The sequence below is a fragment of the Mobula hypostoma genome (genome assembly GCF_963921235.1).
Source record: "Mobula hypostoma chromosome 30 unlocalized genomic scaffold, sMobHyp1.1 SUPER_30_unloc_6, whole genome shotgun sequence".
NCBI classification, from domain to species: domain Eukaryota; kingdom Metazoa; phylum Chordata; class Chondrichthyes; order Myliobatiformes; family Myliobatidae; genus Mobula; species Mobula hypostoma.
In genome coordinates, this window is record NW_026948163.1 from 82,009 (window position 1) to 103,910 (window position 21,902).

Below are 21,902 nucleotides of genomic sequence, written 5' to 3' on the forward strand. Positions count from 1 at the left end.
AACCGTTATTACCCCTCAACCATCAGGCTCCTGAACCAGTGAGGATAACCTCAACTCTGAACTGATTCCATCGGGAAGGAGGTACAGGAGCCTCAGGTCCCACACCACCAGGTTCAGGAACAGTTATTACCCTCAAACATCAGGCTCCTGAACCAGTGAGGATAACCTCAACTCTGAACTGATTGCACAGCCTACAGATTCACTGCTATGGACTCTACAACTCAGTATTGGGTAGAATCTTCTTCACTCAGAGGGTGGTGAGAGTGTGCAAGTGATGGATGCAAGCTCGATTCAATATTTAGCAGATGTTCAGATAGGTACATGGATGGGAGGGGTGCGGAGGGCTATGGTCCCAGTGCAGTTCGATGGGAGTGGGCAATTTAAATGGTTTGGTGTGGATTAGATGGGCTGAAGGGCCTGTTTCTGTGCTGTACTTTTCTATGACTTATTATTTATTTTTTATTCTTTGTATGATGACTTGCTGTTTTTTAGTCAGTCTTTTTATTTATAGTTTTTCATACATTCTATTGTATTTGTTTACTTGTAATTACCTCCAAGAAAACGAATCCCTGGTTGTAAATTTACTTTGAGCCAGTTTCAACATCCCATTGTTTGATTGCCCCTTTATCGGTAAATGTGTGGGGTGCTCAGTGTATGCAAGTACAAGTACTTTTTCTCACAAGATGCATTCTCAACCCCAGGCAGAGGTTATGAGCCTCGATGAATACGCGAAGACGTCACGGTCCCTCCAGTACTGATCAGGGAGTGTACCTCGGGCCAGCGCAGACACAAGTACTCTCCTCCAACTCCTCCTCGTCAGCCCCCGTCTCCTCCATTCTCCAGGACAACATGTCGTGTCGTGATCGCACGCAGGAGTTCTTCGCTGCCTGCAAGTCGATGCAAAGCAGACAGGTGAGCACTCAGCAACTTCCAGTTACGAGCACAGAGTGGCTGGGAAGTGGTGGTGGGACAGATCTGGTGTGAGGGTAAATGGTGGGGCTGTGGAGGAAGGACTTGTAAGAATGTTTGAATAAAATTAATGTACACAGAGCGTTACATGAACGACCCGGTGAACAAGATGTCAGATGATGCCATTGCCCTAGTGTGCCCCTTGCCCACACACCAACCCAGACAAAGAACATATCATGGGCTTCATTGCCGAGAATTATGTCAAATTTACAACAGAGACACATTGGCCCAAAAGCTGTCTGCGGGTGTGACTGTTATACACTCAGACGCAGACTCACTCTATTAGGTACAGGAGCGGAACCCGGTGCGGTCTGCTGTAGCTCATCCACTTCAAGGTTCAACGTGTGGTGTGTTCAGAGATGCTCTTCTGCCCACCACTGTTGTAGCACATGGTTATTTGAGTTAATGTTGCCTTCCTGTTAGCTTGTACCAGTCTGGCCATTCTTCCTGTAATGACCACTTCAGCCATTTTCCTTCAAGCAATCTCCACCCCCAACACCCGCTTCTTCTAAGTTCCAGCGAGTACCGGCCCAGAGCCATCAAATAGTCCTCGTACATTAACCATTTCATTCTTCTGACCAAATTTCTCCTAAATAATCTTATAAAGTCCAGAGAACACGGCTCCATTTTGTATGAGCCCCCCCTCTCCCAACTCACCTGGTCCCTTTCCGGTGCCAGCACATTCCTCCTTAAAGGAGTAGCTCAAACTGCTCGCAATACTGCAAGTGCTGAGGATAGTCTTTCAGCTCATTCCTCTGTACTCAGGATGGGTTACACAGTATATTTATTAACCAGGTACATGTACTATGTACAACATTGAGATTTGTCTCCTTACAGGCAGCCGTGAAACAAAGAAACACAATAGACCAATAGACCCCATTTTAACAAAAGAGAAGGCTGCCAAGCTTCCAATGTGCAAACTAATAAGACTAAGCAACTGACATTCAGAACTGTGAGCCCACCGCCACAAAGCCAGTTCATCGCTGCAGCCGATCTGCTTAGATGGGTTTTATTGAGAAAGTGTGATAGGTAAAGTAGGCAGTAGTTTACTTTGTTTTGGCTGTGCTTTGGAGTTCACAGAAGGTGAGCACATCGACTACTTGTCGGTATCACACAAAACCAAACAACTGACTGTCAATCCTACTTTTTCTGGTCAACGATCACTGCCTGTAACCTCCCTTTCGGAGTTGTGTTTTTGGACCTGGCATTTTTGCGGTGTGAGCTGAGGACATGAAGATGCAGGATGGGGGTGGCACCCGGAACAACCGGAGTTTTGGACGATTGATTTAAGCACCGGGCCAGGTTGAAAAGGTCATGGTGTCGGGGCTGGAGGTGAGGGATGGGCCAGTATTCGGCTCGTTGCTGTGTGAGTTTACTCAAGTCTGTGCTGAACTGGCATTGTGGCCTGCAACTAAAGGGCTCCCGGATCGGCTGTAGTGATGAACTGGCTTCGTGGCCATGGGCTCACTTTTGTGAACTTCAGTTCTGAGTGCTAGTTGCTTACTTTTATTGTTTGCACTTTGGGAGTTTGGCAGTCGTCTTCTTTTAAAATGGGTTGAGTAAGCTAGGGGTCTCCCTCATCTTAAACTGGGGGTTTTACGTTCTGAACCGTGAGAAGCTGGAAGTAGGGAAGGTCAAAAGAAACTCAGGATGGTGTGTCTGTTAAAAAAAAGTCATGGTCAGTTAGGGAAAGAAGTTTAAAAATCTTAAGGTCTAAGTGGAATTCAAAGGAAAAGAAATTCTGCATCATCTTTGAGAGCAGGAAGAAAATGCTTGGGGAGAAGCATCCTGGATTTACTAGTGACGTGTGGGTTGAATGGTGGGTGGAGGTGTACAAAATGGAGCTCTGTTCTCTGGAATTTATAAGATTATTGTAGGGGGTGGTTAATTTGATGAGGGTGATTTGGAGAAGGGAGAGAGGCTGTTGTCTTTTGTTATAAAGTTCCGGTGTTTCTTTCTCAGAATGGATTACAGGTTAACAAACCTCACCTGAATGCAGTCCGTCAGCGGAGTGAATTCACAGTCATGGCCAAGTGAGTGTGACTACCAACACATTGTGTCTGGGAGTGGGCGCGGGACAGACCATCCGACAGGCATAATGACTTGGCCATAGCGTCCTGAGTAGCCAGTCATCTGCTGGATGAGCTTGGCAGGTCATCTGGCATCCCTGGAGCAGGTGGGAGGGGGAATTGTCAATGCCTTGGGTCTGAATCTTGACTTCAGCATCTGCAGTCTCTCGGGTCTCTTCGACCATTAGGCTGCAAGGGTGGGATTAGACCATTCAGCCTATGGGGTCTGTTCTGCCCTTCCATCTTGGCTGGCTCCCCACAATGGGAAACATTCTCTCCACACCCACTTTGTTGAGGTTTTCAATATTCGATAGGTGTCAATGAGAACCCCCCCATTCTTCTAAACTCCAGCGAGTGCAGGCCCAAAGCCATCAGACGCTTCCCAGCTGTTAACCCTTTCGTTCCTGGGAACATTCCCATGAACCCTCCCCCGGACCCTCGACAAAGCCAGCACAGCGCATCCTTTCTTAGATAAGGGGCCCAAAACTGCTCACTATACTCCAAGTGTGGTCTGAACAACGCCTTAAAAAGCCTCAGAGTTACATCCTTGCTCTTGTATTCTCTGCCTCTCGAAATTTGCCTTCTTTACCAGCAACTTAACCTGCAAATTAACCTTCATGGAATCTGCACTCAGACTCCAAAGTCCCTCTGCGCCACTAATTTCTGAATTTGTTCCCTGTTTAGAAAATAGTCTACACCTTTATTCCTTCTAGCAAAGTGCTGACCATACACTCCCCTATGCTGTGTTCCTTTGGACTTGCTCCACTGTTCAGTAAGACTGGGGCTGATCTGAGCTTCTGCCTCAGATCTACCTTCCTGCCCAGTCCTGAAGCCTTGGTCATGCTGAAATCTTTATTCAGCTTTGAAAATACTTCATCGGTCAGTCACAGAAATCCAAATGTTCACAGCTCAGACCAAAATTAATCCTTGTGCCAGTCTCAAGTGGTGAGCAGCCGGGCCCTAATTCAAGACTTTGTTTGGGGAGATCTTCTTCACATCTTCCCCAATTTGGGGCCCCCCTCCCTTTGTGCTTTTGCTCACCCTTCCATGTTTGTTCAGTACTGCCATGAAGGTGCCCCTGCTGGCTGTTGCCCAACTATTTGAGTGAACAGTACTGCACAAAAACCTTAGGCACATATATTGTATATCTCTGGGGTGCCTAAGACTCTTACATGTACTGTATTTATCAACATGAAGCGGAGAGTGAGTTTGTAAATCTGACGGGAGCAAAGGATGTTGAGAATGAGGGCGGAGGGGTGTGGGACAGGGGGCAGAGGCCAGTGTGGGGTGACATGGGTGCAGATAATTTGATTCCAAACAATTGGTATATTGATCATTACAGAATGTCCCTCTGGTGCTTCCTGCTCCCTCCCCTCTCCCTTCCCCTTTTTCCCATCCATGATTGGGTACACGTAAGAGATTCTGAGATGGGTACATTGATGATAGAAAAATGGAGGATTGGGGAAGGGAGAGGGGGGACTGATAATCAAATTACCTTACCTGGTAGCTCAGGGCTGGGTGTGTCTGCACCCACACCTACTCCTCCTCTGCCACCTGTCCCACTTACCTCCACCGTCACCATTTCCAACATCCTTTGCTCCTGCCAGATTTACAACCTGGCTCATCACTCTACGTTGACAAATATAGTACTGTGTAACCGTCTTAGGCACCCTAGCTCACCCTTATGTCCTCAGATTCTTGCAGAGTACTGTGGATGTTGCCTGAGCTGCTGAGTTCCTCCAGCATTTTGTGTGTATTGCTCTGGGTTTCCAGCATCTGCAGAATCTCTTGTGTTTATGAACAATAATTAAAAGGCTTCTGTAAATGTCACTTTGTTTTTCGTTGCAGACGAATTGGCAAAGATTTGAGTAACACATTCTCCAAACTGGAAAAGCTCACTATACGTAAGTAATACCGCCAAGCAGAATAACGGGCGAACCCGTCACAGTAGATATAGTGGCTGGGTCAGGCTGAAGGGACACTCCCACATTCTGATCAGCCACCATTGGATGAAGTGTTTAAAAATATACAAGGCTAAATAAGGGTGAGATTTCAAGTCCACGTCCAGAATGCAATGCTAAATTGAACTTTAAAACTCTGGTGCAAAGCTTAGCAGGTCAAGCAGCTTCTGTAAAGGCAAAGGGATGGCCTGTATTCCTGTGGAGTGTCAGTATCAGGTAGTGTCTCGACCCATCCCATTGCCTCCCTGAATGCCATCTGTGAGTGTCGATATTCCTGTGGAGTGTCAGTATTGTTCAGGGTCTCGACCCATCCCATTGCCTCTGTGAATGCCATCTGTGAGTGTCGATATTCCTGTGGGGTGTCAGTATCGGACAGCGTCTCGACCCATCCCATTGTCTCCGTGAATGCCATCTGTGAGTGTCGATATTCCTGTGGAGTGTCAGTGTTGTGCAGCGTCTCGACCCATCCCATTGCCTCTGTGAATGCCATCTGTGAGTGTCGATATTCCTGTGGGGTGTCAGTATCGGACAGCGTCTCGACCCATCCCATTGTCTCCGTGAATGCCATCTGTGAGTGTCGATATTCCTGTGGAGTGTCAGTATTGTGCAGCGTCTCGACCCATCCCATTGCCTCTGTGAATGCCATCTGTGAGTGTCGATATTCCTGTGGAGTGTCAGTATTGTGCAGCGTCTCGACCCATCCCATTGCCTCTGTGAATGCCATCTGTGAGTGTCGATATTCCTGTGGGGTGTCAGTATCGGACAGCGTCTCGACCCATCCCATTGTCTCCGTGAATGCCATCTGTGAGTGTCGATATTCCTGTGGAGTGTCAGTATTGTGCAGCGTCTCAACCCATCCCATTGCCTCTGTGAATGCCATCTGTGAGTGTCGATATTCCTGTGGAGTGTCAGTATCGGGCAGCGTCTTGACCCATCCCATTGTCTCAGTGAATGCCATCTGTGAGTGTCGATATTCCTGTGGAGTGTCAGTGTTGTGCAGGGTCTCGACCCATCCCATTGCCTCTGTGAATGCCATCTGTGAGTGTCGATATTCCTGTGGGGTGTCAGTATCGGGCAGCGTCTCGACCCATCCCATTGTCTCAGTGAATGCCATCTGTGAGTGTCGATATTCCTGTGGGGTGTCAGTATCGGACAGCGTCTCGACCCATCCCATTGTCTCCGTGAATGCCATCTGTGAGTGTCGATATTCCTGTGGAGTGTCAGTATTGTGCAGCGTCTCGACCCATCCCATTGCCTCTGTGAATGCCATCTGTGAGTGTCGATATTCCTGTGGAGTGTCAGTATCGGGCAGCGTCTCGACCCATCCCATTGTCTCAGTGAATGCCATCTGTGAGTGTCGATATTCCTGTGGAGTGTCAGTGTTGTGCAGGGTCTCGACCCATCCCATTGTCTCAGTGAATGCCATCTGTGAGTGTCGATATTCCTGTGGAGTGTCAGTATCGGGCAGTGTCTCGACCCATCCCTTTGCCTCTGTGAATGCCATCTGTGAGTGTCGATATTCCTGTGGAGTGTCAGGGTCTTGGCCCAACCCATCCCATCTGAGTTCCTCCAGCAGTTTGTCCGCTGTTTAAGATTCAGCCATTGTGCTTCAGTAATCTTGCTGACTTGCAGGCTGGAATGCCTTTCGTGGAAGAAAGCATGCTGACTGGTGTTTGGGGAAGAAATTCTTCCTCTAATCACTACATGAGATTTAGTCAGCGTGACTTGGCATGGGGGAAATCCTATCACACTGATCTGACGTTGCCACCCGCATGTCACTTGGAGTATTGTCAACAGTCTTGGGCTCCATATCTCATAAAGGATGTTGCCATTGGAGAGACACCAGAGGAGGTTCATGAGGATGATTGTGGGATGCATGGGTTAACATACGAGTTGCGTTTGGCAGATTTGGGCTGTACTCACTGGAATTTAGAAGAATATGTGTGGATCTCATTGAGACCTAACGAATGTTGAAAGGACTAGATAGGGTGGATGTGGAGAGGATGTTTCTTCTGGTGCGGGTATCCAGAACTAGAGGGCACTGCCTCAAAATTGAGGGGCAACCTTTTAGAACAGAAGTAAGGAGGTTTTATTTCAGCCAAAGAGTGATGAAATGCTCTGCCACAGACTGTGGTGGAGGCCAAGTCTGTGGGTATATTTAAAGCGGAAGTTGCTAGATTCCTGATTGGTCGGGCATCAGGCGATATGGTGAGAGGGCAGGTGTAAGGGATTGAATGATGGAATGGCGGAGCAGACTTGATGGGCTGAAAGGCCTAATTCTGCTCCTATGTCTTGTGGTCTTGTGACTCTGGGTCACTGCTGTTTTATCACCCCTTGTTCAATCCCTTCCGACCTATGTTCGTGACACTTCTCATGCTCTTAAACTTTTCGATGATTTTAAGTTCCCTGGCCCCCACCGCTTTATTTTCACCTTGGATGTCCAGTCCCTATATACTTCCATCCCCCATCAGGAAGGTCTCAAAGCTCTACGCTTCTTTTTGGATTCCAGACCTAATCAGTTCCCCTCTACCACCACTCTGCTCCGTCTAGCAGAATTAGTCCTTACTCTTAATAATTTCTCCTTTTGCTCCTCCCATTTCCTCCAAACTAAAGGTGTAGCTATGGGCACCCGTATGGGTCCTAGCTATGCCTGCCTTTTTGTTGGGTTTGTGGAACAATCTATGTTCCGTGCCTATTCTGGTATCTGTCCCCCACTTTTCCTTCGCTACATCGACGACTGCATTGGCGCTGCTTCCTGCACGCATGCAGAACTCGTTGACTTTATTAACTTTGCCTCCAACTTTCACCCTGCCCTCAAGTTTACCTGGTCCATTTCTGACACCTCCCTCCCCTTTCTAGATCCTTCTGTCTCTGTTTCTGGAGACAGCTTATCCACTGATGTCTACTATAAGCCTACTGACTCTCACAACTATCTGGACTATTCCTCTTCTCACCCTGTCTCTTGCAAAAACGCCATCCCCTTCTCGCAATTCCTCCGTCTCCGCCGCATCTGCTCTCAGGATGAGGCTTTTCATTCTAGAACGAGGGAGATGTCTTCATTTTTTAAAGAAAGGGGCTTCCCTTCCTCCACTATCAACTCTGCTCTTAAACGCATCTCCCCCATTTCACGTACATCTGCTCTCACTCCATCCTCCCACCACCCCTCTAGGAATAGGGTTCCCCTGGTCCTCACCTACCACCCCACCAGCCTCCTGGTCCAACATATTATTCTCCGTAACTTCCGCCACCTCCAACGGGATCCCACCACTAAGCATATCTTTCCCTCCCCCCCTCTCTCTGCATTCCGCAGGGATCGCTCCCTACACAACTCCCTTGTCCATTCGTCCCCCCCATCCCTCCCCACTGATCTCCCTCCTGGCACTTATCCGTGTAAGCGGAACAAGTGCTACACATGCCCTTACACTTCCTCCCTTACCACCATTCAGGGCCCCAAACAGTCCTTCCAGGTGAGGCATCACTTCACCTGTGAGTCGACTGGGGTGATATACTGCGTCCGGTGCTCCCGATGTGGCCTTTTATATATTGGTGAGACCCGACGCAGACTGGGAGACCGCTTTGCTGAACATCTACGCTCTGTCCGCCAGAGAAAGCAGGATCTCCCAGTGGCCACGCATTTTAATTCCACATCCCATTCCCATTCTGACATGTCTATCCACGGCCTCCTCTACTGTAAAGATGAAGCCACACTCAGGTTGGAGGAACAACACCTTATATTCCGTCTGGGTAGCCTCCAACCTGATGGCATGAACATTGACTTCTCTAACTTCCGCTAAGGCCCCAGCTCCCCCTCGTACCCCATCTGTTACTCTTTTTAATGCACACATTCTTTCTCTCACTCTCCTTTTTCTCCTTCTGTCCCTCTGAATATACCTCTTGCCCATCCTCTGGGTCACCCCCCCCCGTCTTTCTTCCCGGACCTCCTGTCCCATGATCCTCTCGTATCCCCTTCTGCCTATCACCTGTCCAGCTCTCGGCTCCATCCCTCCCCCTCCTGTCTTCTCCTATCATTTTGCATCTCCCCCTCCCCCTCCAGCTTTCAAATCCCTTACTCACTCTTCCTTCAGTTAGTCCTGACGAAGGGGCTCGGCCTGAAACGTCGACTGCGCTTCTTCCTATAGATGCTGCTTAGCCTGCTGCGTTCACCAGCAACTTTGATGTATGTCACTGTTGAAGAGTTTGAAGAGGAAGAAATTCCTCCACTGAGCAGCAGATGGCGCCAGTGTTGTGAGCAATGATCTATGGGCTGTTTGCAGGGACAGAGGTCAGCTGCTGCTGACAGATCATCAACTCCCTTCGCTCTGCCTTCATCAGACCTTCCTTCCACCGTCTCTTTGCTAGACTGAAGATCTAAAGCCAGTTCAGTCACAGCAACATTTATACCGCCAGAGCATGTGCTCAGTGCAGCCATCGCAAGGGTTCCTCAGCTACTGGAGAGGGAGGAAGCCCCTCAGTTATTATAGGAGTGTTCCACCCCCGGCGGCCACGTGGGTCCCAGCAGTCCTATTGGTTTTAAGGAATGTAATAGAACACTACTGAAAGAATCACGGTAGTGTAGTGGTAGTGTAGCAGGGCACTTCTGCAGCTCAGGAATTTTAGATTATTAATTAACTAAATGCATGGTTACACTCCTGGTTTTTAGGTCAGCAATGAAGGTCCTCCATCTCTGTCTGTCCTTGGCCACACAGAAAGGATCCTTATTGCTGTTCCAGTAACAGTTTTGTCTGACATCAGGATTGTTTGCCCTGAGCTAAGCACTCCCCAGACCTGGGGGACCAGGGGACCGCTCTTAATCTGGCTGACCTTATCAAGAGCCAAAGCTTTAAAACGCAGACTCCAGACAGCGTAGTTCTCTGGGGCGTTGAGGCACGCAAGCCTCCAAACCCAATAACAAGGTCATGGTCCTCTTGGAGACCTAGATGTCTACCTCTGTGTTTTTAAACAAAACTTGCCTCATAAATCTCCTTTGTACTTTTCCCCCATCACCTAGAGGTATGCCCTACTCTATTTCAAAGTTCAAAGTAAATTTATTATGGAAGTTATTTTCAGAGCACGGAACAGGTCCCTCGCCTATCAGTGGACAACCCTTCAGAAGAACATGATATTCGATGCGAGGACCCACCTCAGGATCTACCAGTAGACAACCCTTCAGGAGAACATCACACTCTGCTCAAGTGGTCACGAGAAGGAGAGAGAAATCCTATCTGCCAACATGTGGTCCATCTATCTCCATCCGCTGCTTGTTCATGTACTTGCCCAAAAGCCTGCAAAATGTCAATAATTGTAAAGGAATGGTGCTCCAGGTGTCTTGCTGGCTGTGGTGAAGGTCCTCGGTGTCTAGTGGTGTTCATCGTGTCCATAGCCTCCTCTCGGTTTTCACTACTGTCAGCCATGCAAGTCCCGGGTGGAGACTCAGGAATACCGTCGCACTCAGATGTAGAAGGATTCTTCACTGTTGTTTTTACAATGGCTAATTGGTCATTGTAAGGGTTAATCAGGGTTGTGGGGTTGGTGCATCTTGAAAGGCAGGAAGGGCCAACTCCTGACTGTGTCAGTAAATGAGTAAATGAAATAAGGTTGAGAGGTATTGCGCAGTTTATTGTTGTAGATCATTTGTTATTATGGATTAAATTTATTTTGGTAAAAAATCTTCATAATCCTGTACAAAACAGTAAATTCAGAGAAAATTTTCCTTTGGTTTCCTGTGACATTTGGAGTCTGATTTGCATACAGTTTCCTTTGCATATTATAGTGTTTGTGTAAAAGTTGCTGTGATTGAACTGGTTTTAGATTTTCAGTATCACAGAGACGGTTGAAGGATGATCTGAAAAGGTCTTTGAAAGATTGGATAGGAAGGGCGACTGTCATATGCACACAGGAGAGACTGGAAATCCAGAGCAATACCCATGGACTGCTGGAGGAACTCAGCAAGTTGGGCAGCATCAGTGGAGAGGAATAAACAGGCTATGAATGCAAGCCTGAAAAGGCCGTGCACGGTTTATTTTTGTGAATACTTTTTATCATGAATGAAGTTTATACTTTGGCTTCTTCCCCCTTCGTTTAGAGTCGATCGAAAAGTACAGCATAGAAACAGGCCATTTGGCACATCTAGTCCATGTTGAAACTATTTAAAATTACCTCGTCCTATCAACCTGCACCCGGACCATAGTCCTCCATATCCCTACTAAACATGTACCTAAACAAGTTTCTCTTAAACGTTCAACTTGAGCTCGCATGCACCACTTACTCTGGCAACTCGTTCCACACTCTCACCACCCACTGAGTGAAGAAGTTGCCTCTCTTGTTCCCCTTAAATCTTTCACCCTTAACCCATGACCTCTGGTTGTAGTCCCACCCAATCTCAGTGGAAAAAAACTTGTTTGCATTTCCCCTGTCAGTTTCTCTAACAGGACTGCTTTCTCTCGGCGAAGACAAGAATCAGAATTTGTTGTTTTGAGGCAGCAGTACAGTACAATACACAAGATGCACTATAAATTATAATAAGAAATAAGTAAGTAGTGCGAAGAGAGAGCACAAAACAGTGAGATAGTGCCCATGGGTTTGCTGTCTGTTCAGAAATCTGATAGCTAATGCTGAGTGTGTGTCTTCAGGCTCCTGTACCACCTCTCTGATGGTAACAATGAGAAGAGGGCATGTCCTGGGTGGTGGGGGTCCTTAATGATGGACACCGCCTTTTTCAGTCTTTAGGAGTAGCAAGGTTCAAGATGGTTTTGTTATTCTTCAGCACATGAGTGTAAAGGAGAATGAAATAATTGTGAGGCCAAATATGACCTATTGTTCGACAGAAGAAGTACAAGTATGAAAGCAGTCCTATAGATCACAATGTACAAATCTCTCTCTCTCTCTCTCTCTCACTCACACACTCTCACACACACACACACACACACACACACACACACACACACACACACACACACACACACACACTGATTGTATGTACATTAGGTGATGTTTATGTAAGGGTGGGTTCATGGGTGTCTTCCAGTGCAGTAGACATTACGTCCCCTCCTCCCTGAGGGCAGCAGAGTGAGTGGGGTCTGTCACCATCTTACTGATGTCTCCAGCACATTTCCCTGCTGGCAGATGGGCTGCTGCAGTTTTAACTACCCGTTGCTGTCTTGTGTCCCACTGTGATGCACTGAGGCTCTGACCTTTCTCTGTGGAACTGAAACTCGCTCTGTGTTTTCTATTGTAGAATATGAACCCCAGCCTGTGGTGAGGTTGTTGTAGGGACTCTTGTTTTCCATTAGTTCCAACTCATACTGACAGTCTCTTCTGGTTTCATTGCAGTTGCAAAGCGGAAATCACTCTTTGATGACAAAGCAGTTGAAATTGAAGAGCTGACGTACATCATCAAACAGGTTTGGGGAGTTAAAATACCTTGGGGCTTATTTCATTAAACCGTGCTGCCCCAATCCCTTTTCACCATGTCAGGAAACATTGACACAACATGCTCTGCATCTTCTCTCTCTCTCTCTCTCTCTCAAACCATTTTCAAAGGGCAGGAATGACTTGCAAAGATTCATGAGAAGTGTGATTGAAACGCAAGGCTTTTTTTTCTCCCTTTGTGGGTGAGAATGATCCTAGGAATGAAAGGGTTAACATATCAGGAGTGAGTTGATGGCTCTGGGCCTGTTCTTGCTGACCTATAGAAAAATGGGGGTAGGCGAGCGGTCCTTATTGAAACCTACCACATATTGAATGACACTAGATAGGGTGGATTTGGAGAGGATGTTTCCTATAGTGGGGGAGTCTAGGACCAGAGGACACAGTGGATGTGGAGAGGATGTTTTCGAAAGTGGAGGAGTCTAGGATCAGAGGACACAGATAGAGTGGATGTGGAGAGGATGCTTCCTATAGTGGGGGAGTCTAGGACCAGAGGACACAGATAGAGTGGATGTGGAGAGGATGTTTCCTATAGTGGGGGAGTCTAGGACCAGAGGACACAAATAGAGTGGATGTGGAGAGCAACACACATCAAAGTTGCTGGTGAACGCAGCAGGCCAGGCAGCATCTCTAGGAAGAGGTGCAGTCAACGTTTCAGGCCGAGACCCTTCGGCAGGACTAACTGAAGGAAGAGTGAGTAAGAGATTTGAAAGTTGGAGGGGGAGATCCTAAATGATAGGAGAAGACAGGAGGGGGAGGGATGGAGCCAGGAGCTGGACAGGTGATTGGCAAAAGGGATACGAGAGGATCATGGGACAGGAGGTCCGGGAAGAAAGACGGTGGCGGGGGGGGGGGAACCCAGAGGATGGGCAAGGGGTATATTCAGAGGGACAGAGGGAGAAAAGGGAGAGTGAGAGAAAGAATGTGTGTATAAAAATAAGTAACAGATGGGGTACGAGGGGGAGGTGGGGCATTAGCGGAAGTTAGAGAAATCAATGTTCATGCCATCAGGTTGGAGGCTACCCAGACGGAATATAAGGTGTTGTTCCTCCAACCTGAGTGTGGCTTCATCTGGACAGTAGAGGAGGCCGTGGATAGACATGTCAGAATGGAAATGGGACGTGGAATTAAAATGTGTGGCCACTGGGAGATCCTGCTTTCTCTGGCGGACAGAGTCGGCTGGGGTGCTATACTCCGTCCGGTGCTCCCGATGTGGCCTTTTATATATTGGCGAGACCGACGCAGACTGGGAGACCGCTTTGCTGAAACTCCAAACTAAAGGCGTAGCTATGGGCACCCATATGGGTCCTAGCTATGCCTGCCTTTTTGTTGGCTTTGTGGAACAATCTATGTTCCGTGCCTATTCTGGTATCTGTCCCCCACTTCTCCTTCGCTACATCGACGACTGCATTGGCGCTGCTTCCTGCACGCATGCTGAGCTCATTGACTTTATTAACTTTGCCTCCAACTTTCACCCTGCTCTCAAGTTTACCTGGTCCATTTCCGACACCTCCCTCCCCTTTCTAGATCTTTCTGTCTCTGTCTCTGGAGACAGCTTATCCACTGATGTCTACTATAAGCCTACTGACTCTCACAGCTATCTGGACTGTTCCTCTTCTCACCCTGTCTCTTGCAAAAACGCCATCCCCTTCTCGCAATTCCTCCGTCTCCGCCGCATCTGCTCTCAGGATGAGGCTTTTTATTCCAGAATGAAGGAGATGTCCTCCTTTTTTAAAGAAAGAGGCTTCCCTTCCTCCACTATCAAATCTGCTCTTAAACGCATCTCCCCCATTTCACGTACATCTGCTCTCACTCCATCCTCCTGCCACCCACTAGGAATAGGGTTCCCCTGGTCCTCACCTACCACCCCACCAGCCTCTGGGTCCAACATATTATTCTCCGTAACTTCGGCCACCTCCAACGGGATCCCACCACTAAGCACATCTTTCCCTCCCCCCCCCCCACTGCTTTCCGCAGGGATCGCTCGATACGCGACTCCCTTGTCCATTCGTCCCCCCCCATCCATCCCCACTGATCTCCCTCCTGGCACTTATCCGTGTAAGCGGAACAAGTGCTACACATGCCCTTACACTTCCTCCCATACCACCATTTTGGGCCCCAGACAGTCCTTCCAGGTGAGGCGACACTTCACCTGTGAGTCAGCTGGGGTGATATACTGCGTCCAGTGCTCCCGATGTGGCCTTTTATATATTGGCGAGACCCGACGCAGACTGGGAGACCGCTTTGCTGAACACCTATGCTCTGTCCGCCAGAGAAAGCAGGATCTCCCAGTGGCCACACATTTTAATTCCACATCCCATTCCCATTCTGATATGTCTATCCACGGCCTCCTCTACTGTCAAGATGAAGCCACACTCAGGTTGGAGGAACAACACCTTATATTCCGTCTGGGTAGCCTCCAACCTGATGGCATGAACATCGACTTCTCTAACTTCCGCTAATGCCCCACCTCCCCCTCGTACCCCATCTGTTACTTATTTTTATACACACATTCTTTCTCTCACTCTCCTTTTTCTCCCTCTGTCCCTCTGAATATGCACCTTGACCATCCTCTGGGTCCCCCCCCCCCCACCGTCTTTCTTCCCGGACCTCCTGTCCCATGATCCTCTCGTCCTCTCATATCCCTTTTGCCAATCACCTGTCCAGCTCTTGGCTCCATCCCTCCCCCTCCTGTCTTCTCCTATCATTTTGGATCCTCCCCTCCCCATCCAACTTTCAAATCTCTTACTCACTCTTCCTTCAGTTAGTCCTGCCGAAGGGTCTCGGCCTGAAACGTCGACTGTACCTCTTCCTAGAGATGCTGCCTGGCCTGCTGCGTTAACCAGCAACTTTGATGTGTGTTGCTTGAATTTCCAGCATCTGCAGAATTCCTGTTGGATGTGGAGAGGATGTCTCCTATAGTGGGGGAGTCTGGGACCAGAGGACACAGATAGAGTGGATGTGGAGAGGATGTTTCCTATAGTGGGGGAGTCTGGGACCATAGAGGCAAGGCTGAACAAAGATGAAGAGGAATTTCTTTAGTCAGAGGGTGGCGAATCTGTGGAAATTATTCCTACAAACAGCTGCGGAGGCCAAGTCACTGGCTATATTTAAAGTGGATGTTGATAGGTTTTTGATTAGTCAGGGCATGATTGTGGGGAGACAGGAGAATGGGGTTGAGAGGGTTAATAAATAATCCGTGATGGCAATGTGGAACAGAATTGATGGGCCAAGTGGCCTAATTTATTATCCCTCTCAAACCCATTCTCCAGCCTTCTCTCTTAGCCTTTAACAACCCAGCTAATGAAAAAACGAGCAACTTCCACTTTAAATATACCCAGTGACTTGGCCTCCACAGCTGAATTGCACAGATCCACCACACTAAAGAAATTCCTCCTCATCTCTGTTAAAAAGTAGAGGGACGTCCCTTCCTGAGGATGTGTCCTCTGGTCCTAGACTGGCCCGCTACAGGAAATCTCCTCTCCATACCCACTCTTAATGTGTCCTCTGGTCCTAGACTCCCCAACTACGGGAAACATCCTCTCCATGTCCCACTCTATCTGTGCCCTCTGGTCCTAGACTCCCCCACTATAGGAAACATCCTCTCCACATCCACTCTATCTGTGTCCTCTGGTCCTAGACTCCCCCACTATAGGAAACATCCTCTCCACATCCACTCTGTCTGTGTCCTCTGGTCCTGGACTCCCCAACTACGGGAAACATCCTCTCCACATCCACTCTATCTAGGTCTTTCAGTATTTGATAGGATTCAATGAGATCATTTCCCCCCATCCCCTGCCCTCATTCTTCTAAACTCCAGTGAGTATTGGTCCAGTCCAGAGCCATCAAAATCTCCTCATATGTTAACCCTTTCATTCCTGGGATCATTCTCATGAGCTTCCTCTGGGTCCTCTCATGGCAGCACATCCTTTCTCAAATAAGGGCCCAAAATTGCTCACAATACTCCAAACGTATTCTGACCAATGCCTTATAAAGCCTCAGCATTACATTTTTGCTTTATATGCTAGTTCTCTGGAACAGCTTGCCTTCCTCACCGCTGACTCAATTCGCTGTCCATTTGGAAAATAGTCTGCGCCTTTATTCCTTGTACTAAAGCACGTGGCCATATACTTCCCATCACTTTGCCCACTTTCCTAATCTGTCTAAGTCCTTTTGTGCACACTGTGCTTCCTCAACACTTTTCTGCCCCTCTATCATCCTCAAAGCCATTAATCCTGTCAATCAATCAGCGACGAGTAGCATGACAGGAAGCCGATCCAGTCCGACAATCTCGTACGTGGTACCTCAGGTTCAAACAGAAGGGAAAACGGTGTGCAGCTCAGGGACCCTGGGCTTGTGTGAGTCCCCAAAGGGCCAAACGGCAGGATCCAGGGGGGTTTGTATGGGTTCCCAGTGTTCACCACGTCATTCGCTCCTGTCTCCTCCAGGATATCAACAGCCTGAACAAGCAGATTGCACAACTGCAAGACTTTGTCAGAGCCAAGGGGAGCCAGAACGGGCGGCATTTACAGACGCATTCCAACACCATCGTGGTCTCGCTGCAGGTAAACCCACCTACGTCCCTGAACCCGCGAGGAACGCAAGCGTCCTGTCCAGACTGAGCCCAGCAGTGCTTGTGCTGAAATATGTTTAGCTTGTTCTTTTCTTCCCTCTCGCAGTCCAGGCTGGCCTCCATGTCAAACGACTTCAAATCGGTCCTTGAAGTGAGGACAGAGGTAATGAACATTGCTTTTCCTGTAGCGTGTTTAGTGTGCCGTGACCGGGAATGGCGGGGTCTTTGAGACACAAGGAGGGTGCTGGCAGAGAAAGCAATAGAGTTAGGTACAGGAATCTCAGGTCCCACACCACCAGGTTCGGGAACAGTTATTACCCCTCAACCATCAGGCTCCTGAACCAGTGTGGATAACTTCATTCACCTCAGCTCTGAACTGATTCCACACCCTACAGACTTGCTTTCAAGGACTCTAGAAATATTTACTATCTTATTCATTATTTGGACAGTTTATCATCTTTTGCACATTGGGACACGGGTCACTGCTTGGGCTGCTGTCTGTGGGATGTGGGTCACACGGCACTGTATGGGGTGGTATGGACAAGGAGAACAGGACCAACACGATTCAGTGTGTAAGGAGTGGGAATGTGGAGCAAACACTGGGGTCATTTTATCTTTTAAAGTTATTTGTTCTCTCCCCGACCAACAGAACCTCAAAATGCAACGGAACAGGAGAGAACAGTTCTCACTAGCCACGGTATCCAGTCTCCCTCCTTCAGCCGCTAATGGTTACGGTAAGCACCTTGCATTCTCAATTGTCGCACGTCAGGGAGCGATGAACCTTGGTCATTGTTCCTCTCAGAGCAGATTTCTGGCCGTTGTGGATAAGGGGAGCCAGGAGCAGCTCTGAGGGATTTTCAGGGTTGCCTGGTGTATCTGGTGTGACCTTCTCCACCATCTACAATGGGACTGTACCTAGGGATCGCGCTCTCCATGAGTCCCATGTCCACTTATTCCTTTCCTCTGATATCTATCCTGGCACTTAAACCTGCAAGTGGGACAAGTGCTACACCTCGCCCTCACCATCATTCAGGGCCTCAAACTCTCCTTCCAGGTGAGGCGACAACTTGCCTGCCGGATTTTTGGGGGTGTCTCCTGTATCTGGTGTGACCTGTCCTACAACGGTGAGACCTGCCGTAAATTGGTGGCCTGCCTCATCCGCCATAAAAGGTGGGATTTCCTGGAGACCACCCCTTTCAATTCTGCTTCGGATTCCAATTCTGACATGGTGAGGCAACATTCAGGTTGGCAGAGCAACGCCTCATATTCTGTCTGGGTGGCCTCCAACCTGATGGCATGAACAGTCAATTTTACAGCTTCTGATAATATCTTCCCCCTTCCCCTTCTCACCTGTCCGACACCACCCTCTGGAGCACCCCCCCCCTTTCCTTCCATGGTCCACTCTCAGCTTGTCAGATTCCTCCTTCAGCGCTTTACCTTTTCCACTATCACCTGCCAGCTTCTACTCCTTCCCTCGCACCCCCCTTGCCACCTTATTCTGGCCTCTGCCCCATCCTGATGAAGGGTGTCAACCTGAAATGTCAACGTTCATTCCCCTCCGTGGATGCTGCCTGACCTGCTGAGTTCCTCCAGCATCTGTAGGATCTCTTGTGGTTCGAATGAGGCTCAGCGGCCTTTATACCGGTGTCCAGGTGCTGGCGAGTGAAGTGAAGGAGTGATTGTTTCAGGGAATTGGGCTAGAAAAGATCAGGAGTGAAAGCAGCGTTTTGTCATTGTACGTGTGTGGAATAACCTTGTGCTGGCATGCAGGACCAGTTCGGCTAACTCCCTCCCCTGAAAGCAGCTCCCAAACTGTCAGTTCATGCCTACATCACAAGAACAAACCCTCCCACCCATGTTGTGTTCTGTTGGCGGGCTGTGTTGGCACAGGACTCGGCGGTGACTCTCGCAGGCTGCCCCCAGCGGTGTTGGTGAACACAAACTATGCATTTCACTGTATATTTCCACCTACATCCGAGTCAATGCCTGCACATTCCTGTCAACTGCACCCTAAACCCCCTCCCCAGAGGGCTCCACACTGGGGTCAATGAGCCTCCTGACACGGACGCCCTGGGGATGTGGGAGCAAACCGGTGAGGTGACAGAGGTCGCCGTAGGGCAGCAGCTCTGCTGATTTGGTCTGAGTCTTGCCCCCATCGCCCTGAAAACTCCCGTCACACCAAAGTCCATCCATCTTGATTCCAAGCCGTTAATTGATCTTCAGCCACAACAGGTTGGGGCTGACGGGAGCAAGGAGTTCCAGGTCTGCCACCGCTCTTTGGGGAAGAAGTCACTTCTTCGTATGGGGCTCTCGACCAGGAGGGTAGATGGAGGTGCTGGGGCGTTGGTGAAAGTGTCCAGTATTTGGGATCTACTGTTGTCAAATCTCTGAACTGTTTTCACAACCTCTTACCTCTGCCTCTCTCGGCCACGTTATGTCACCTGAGACTTTCACACAGTACTGTGTTTGTCAATGTGGAGCGGAGAGTGAGTTTGTAAATCTGGCGGGAGCAAAGGATGTTGGGGATGTGAAGGTGGAGCACCGTGGGAGGGGTGTGGGACAGGGGGCAGAGAAGGAGTGTTAGGGGTGGGTACAGACACACCCAGCCCTGAGACACCCGGCAAGGTCATTTGACTCCAAACAATTGGTTTATTGATCATTACAGAATGTCTCTCTGGTGCTTCCCGCTCCCTCCCCTCTCCCTTCCCCTTTTCCCAAACATGATTCCCCTCTCCCTGCCCCCTTCCCACTCTCAGTCCACAATAGAGACCCAGATCAGATTCAGGTTTATCATCACTCACACATGTCATGAAATTTGTTTTTTTTGTGACAGCAGTACAGTGCAATACATAAAATTACTACAGTACTGTGCAAATATCTTAGGCACCTGAGCTGCATATATGTGTGCCTGAGAGTTTTGCTCAGTTCTGTATTATTACCATGTACACTGTTAACTCTGAGCTTTATGTCAACAAGGAGCTTTACTGCACACATTTAAATCTATCTCCTCTCACCCTTAACCAGTGCCATCCAGTTTTAGACTCCCCTGCACTGGAGAGAAAGACTGACATTATCCACATCCCTCATGGTTTGATAAGCCTCCGAAGGGTCACGCCCTCATGCTCCCAATGTTCTCAATAAAGTCACCGCAGCACTGTGTTACTGCGGCTGGATGCTATCCTCTGGATCGCCAGTGGACCCCGCTCCCCTCGGTCCAATGTCACACTGTGATCTTTGGGCCGAGCTTGGCACAAAGCCGAGGAGTCATTTTTATCGTCAATCGCGGCAAGATGCCATCTGCCCGCCTGGCGATAGCTGACTGCTGGCGCCTCCATCCACATCTCGCTCTTGCCGTCCGCAGGTGGGTCGGTGCTGCTGAAGGACGATGCGCGCAGGTCGGGGGATGTCGCCATCGACATGGACGCCAGGTCCAGCCAGCAGCTGCAGCTCGTCGACGAGCAGGTAAGGAGGTTTGTGCCTGGCCTGTGAGACTGCACCTATCCCACACCCAGATGGACTTCGGTGTTTAAACCTAAGGTTCTTTTGGAAGTCAGGAACGAGGCACAAAACCTGTTGCTTCATGATAGAACTGGGAAAGAGGAGCAGAAGCTATTAGCCAAAGGCTTAAAGACAAGTCTGCTTTGTACTTATCTCACAACGTCCTTTATAGCTGCCTCCTTTGTTATGTGCCATGTCGTATGATGTGGGCCATCATAATTGTTCTGGCAAATTTTTCTGCAGAAGTGGCTTGCCATTGCTGCCTTCTGGGCAGTGTCTGGTGTCAATGGTCACATAATCAGGACTTGTGATCTGCACCGGCTGCTCATACGACCATCCATCACCTGATCCCACAGCTTCACATGACCCTGATGGGGGGCTAATCAGGTGCTACACCTTGTCCAAGGGTGAGCTGCAGGCCAGCGGAGGGAAGGAGCACCTCACGCCTCCTTTGGTAGAGATGTACCTCCACCCTGCCACCCAGGTGAGGGGTACGGAGAGACCTTTGCCACTGAGACTATAACCAGAGGTCATGGGTTAAGGTTGAAAGGTGAAATGTTTAAGGGGAACGTGAGAGGTGATACTTCGCTCAGAGGATGGTGAGAATGTGGAACGAGTTGCCAGTGGAAGTGGACGTGTTTTTTATTTCAACGTTTAAGAAGTTTGGAAAGGAACATGGATAGGAAGGGTGTGGAAGTTTGGACAGGTATGTGGATGGGAGGGTGTGGAAGTTTGGACAGGTATGTGGATGGGAGGGTGTGGAAGTTTGGACAGGTACGTGGATGGGAGGGTGTGGAAGTTTGGACAGGTACGTGGATGCGAGGGTGTGGAAGTTTGGACGGGTACATGGATGCGAGGGTGTGGAAGTCTGGACGGGTACAGGGATGGGAGGGTGTGGAAGTCTGGGCGGTTACAGGGATGGGAGGGTGTGGAAGTTTGGACAGGTACAGGAATGGGAAGATGTGGAAGATTGGACAAGTACGTGGATGGGAGGGTGTGGAAGTTTGGACAGGTACGTGGATGGGAGGGTGTGGAAGTTTGGACAGGTACGTGGATGGGAGGGGTGTGGAAGTTTGGACAGGTATGTGGATGGGAGGGGTGTGGAAGTTTGGACAGGTACGTGGATGGGAGGGTGTGGAAGTTTGGACAGGTACATGGATGGGAGGGGTGTGGAAGTTTGGACAGGTACATGGATAGGAGGGTGTGGAAGTTTGGACAGGTACGTGGATGGGAGGGTGTGGAAGTTTGGACAGGTACGTGGTTGGGAGGGGTGTGGAAGTTTGGACAGGTACGTGGATGGGAGGGTGTGGAAGTTTGGACAGGTACGTGGATGGGAGGGTGTGGAAGTTTGGACAGGTACAGGGATGGGAGGGTGTGGAAGTTTGGACAGGTACGTGGATGGGAGGG

General features: G+C 49.1%; 1 protein-coding gene across 2 annotated transcripts in view; it reads left to right on the forward strand.

The window, feature by feature from the left end:
• stx5a (syntaxin 5A) overlaps positions 1-21,902 on the forward strand; it is a 54,405-nt gene that overhangs the window by 25,375 nt on the left and 7,128 nt on the right. For both annotated transcript variants that reach the window (XM_063039227.1, XM_063039229.1), the window contains exons 2-9: positions 702-912; positions 2,932-3,002; positions 4,887-4,942; positions 12,329-12,399; positions 16,873-16,989; positions 17,104-17,160; positions 17,647-17,731; positions 20,359-20,459. In XM_063039227.1, the coding sequence (XP_062895297.1) occupies positions 721-912; positions 2,932-3,002; positions 4,887-4,942; positions 12,329-12,399; positions 16,873-16,989; positions 17,104-17,160; positions 17,647-17,731; positions 20,359-20,459 (750 nt within the window). In that variant the 5' untranslated portion in view covers positions 702-720. The remainder of the gene's footprint in view (positions 1-701; positions 913-2,931; positions 3,003-4,886; positions 4,943-12,328; positions 12,400-16,872; positions 16,990-17,103; positions 17,161-17,646; positions 17,732-20,358; positions 20,460-21,902) is intronic.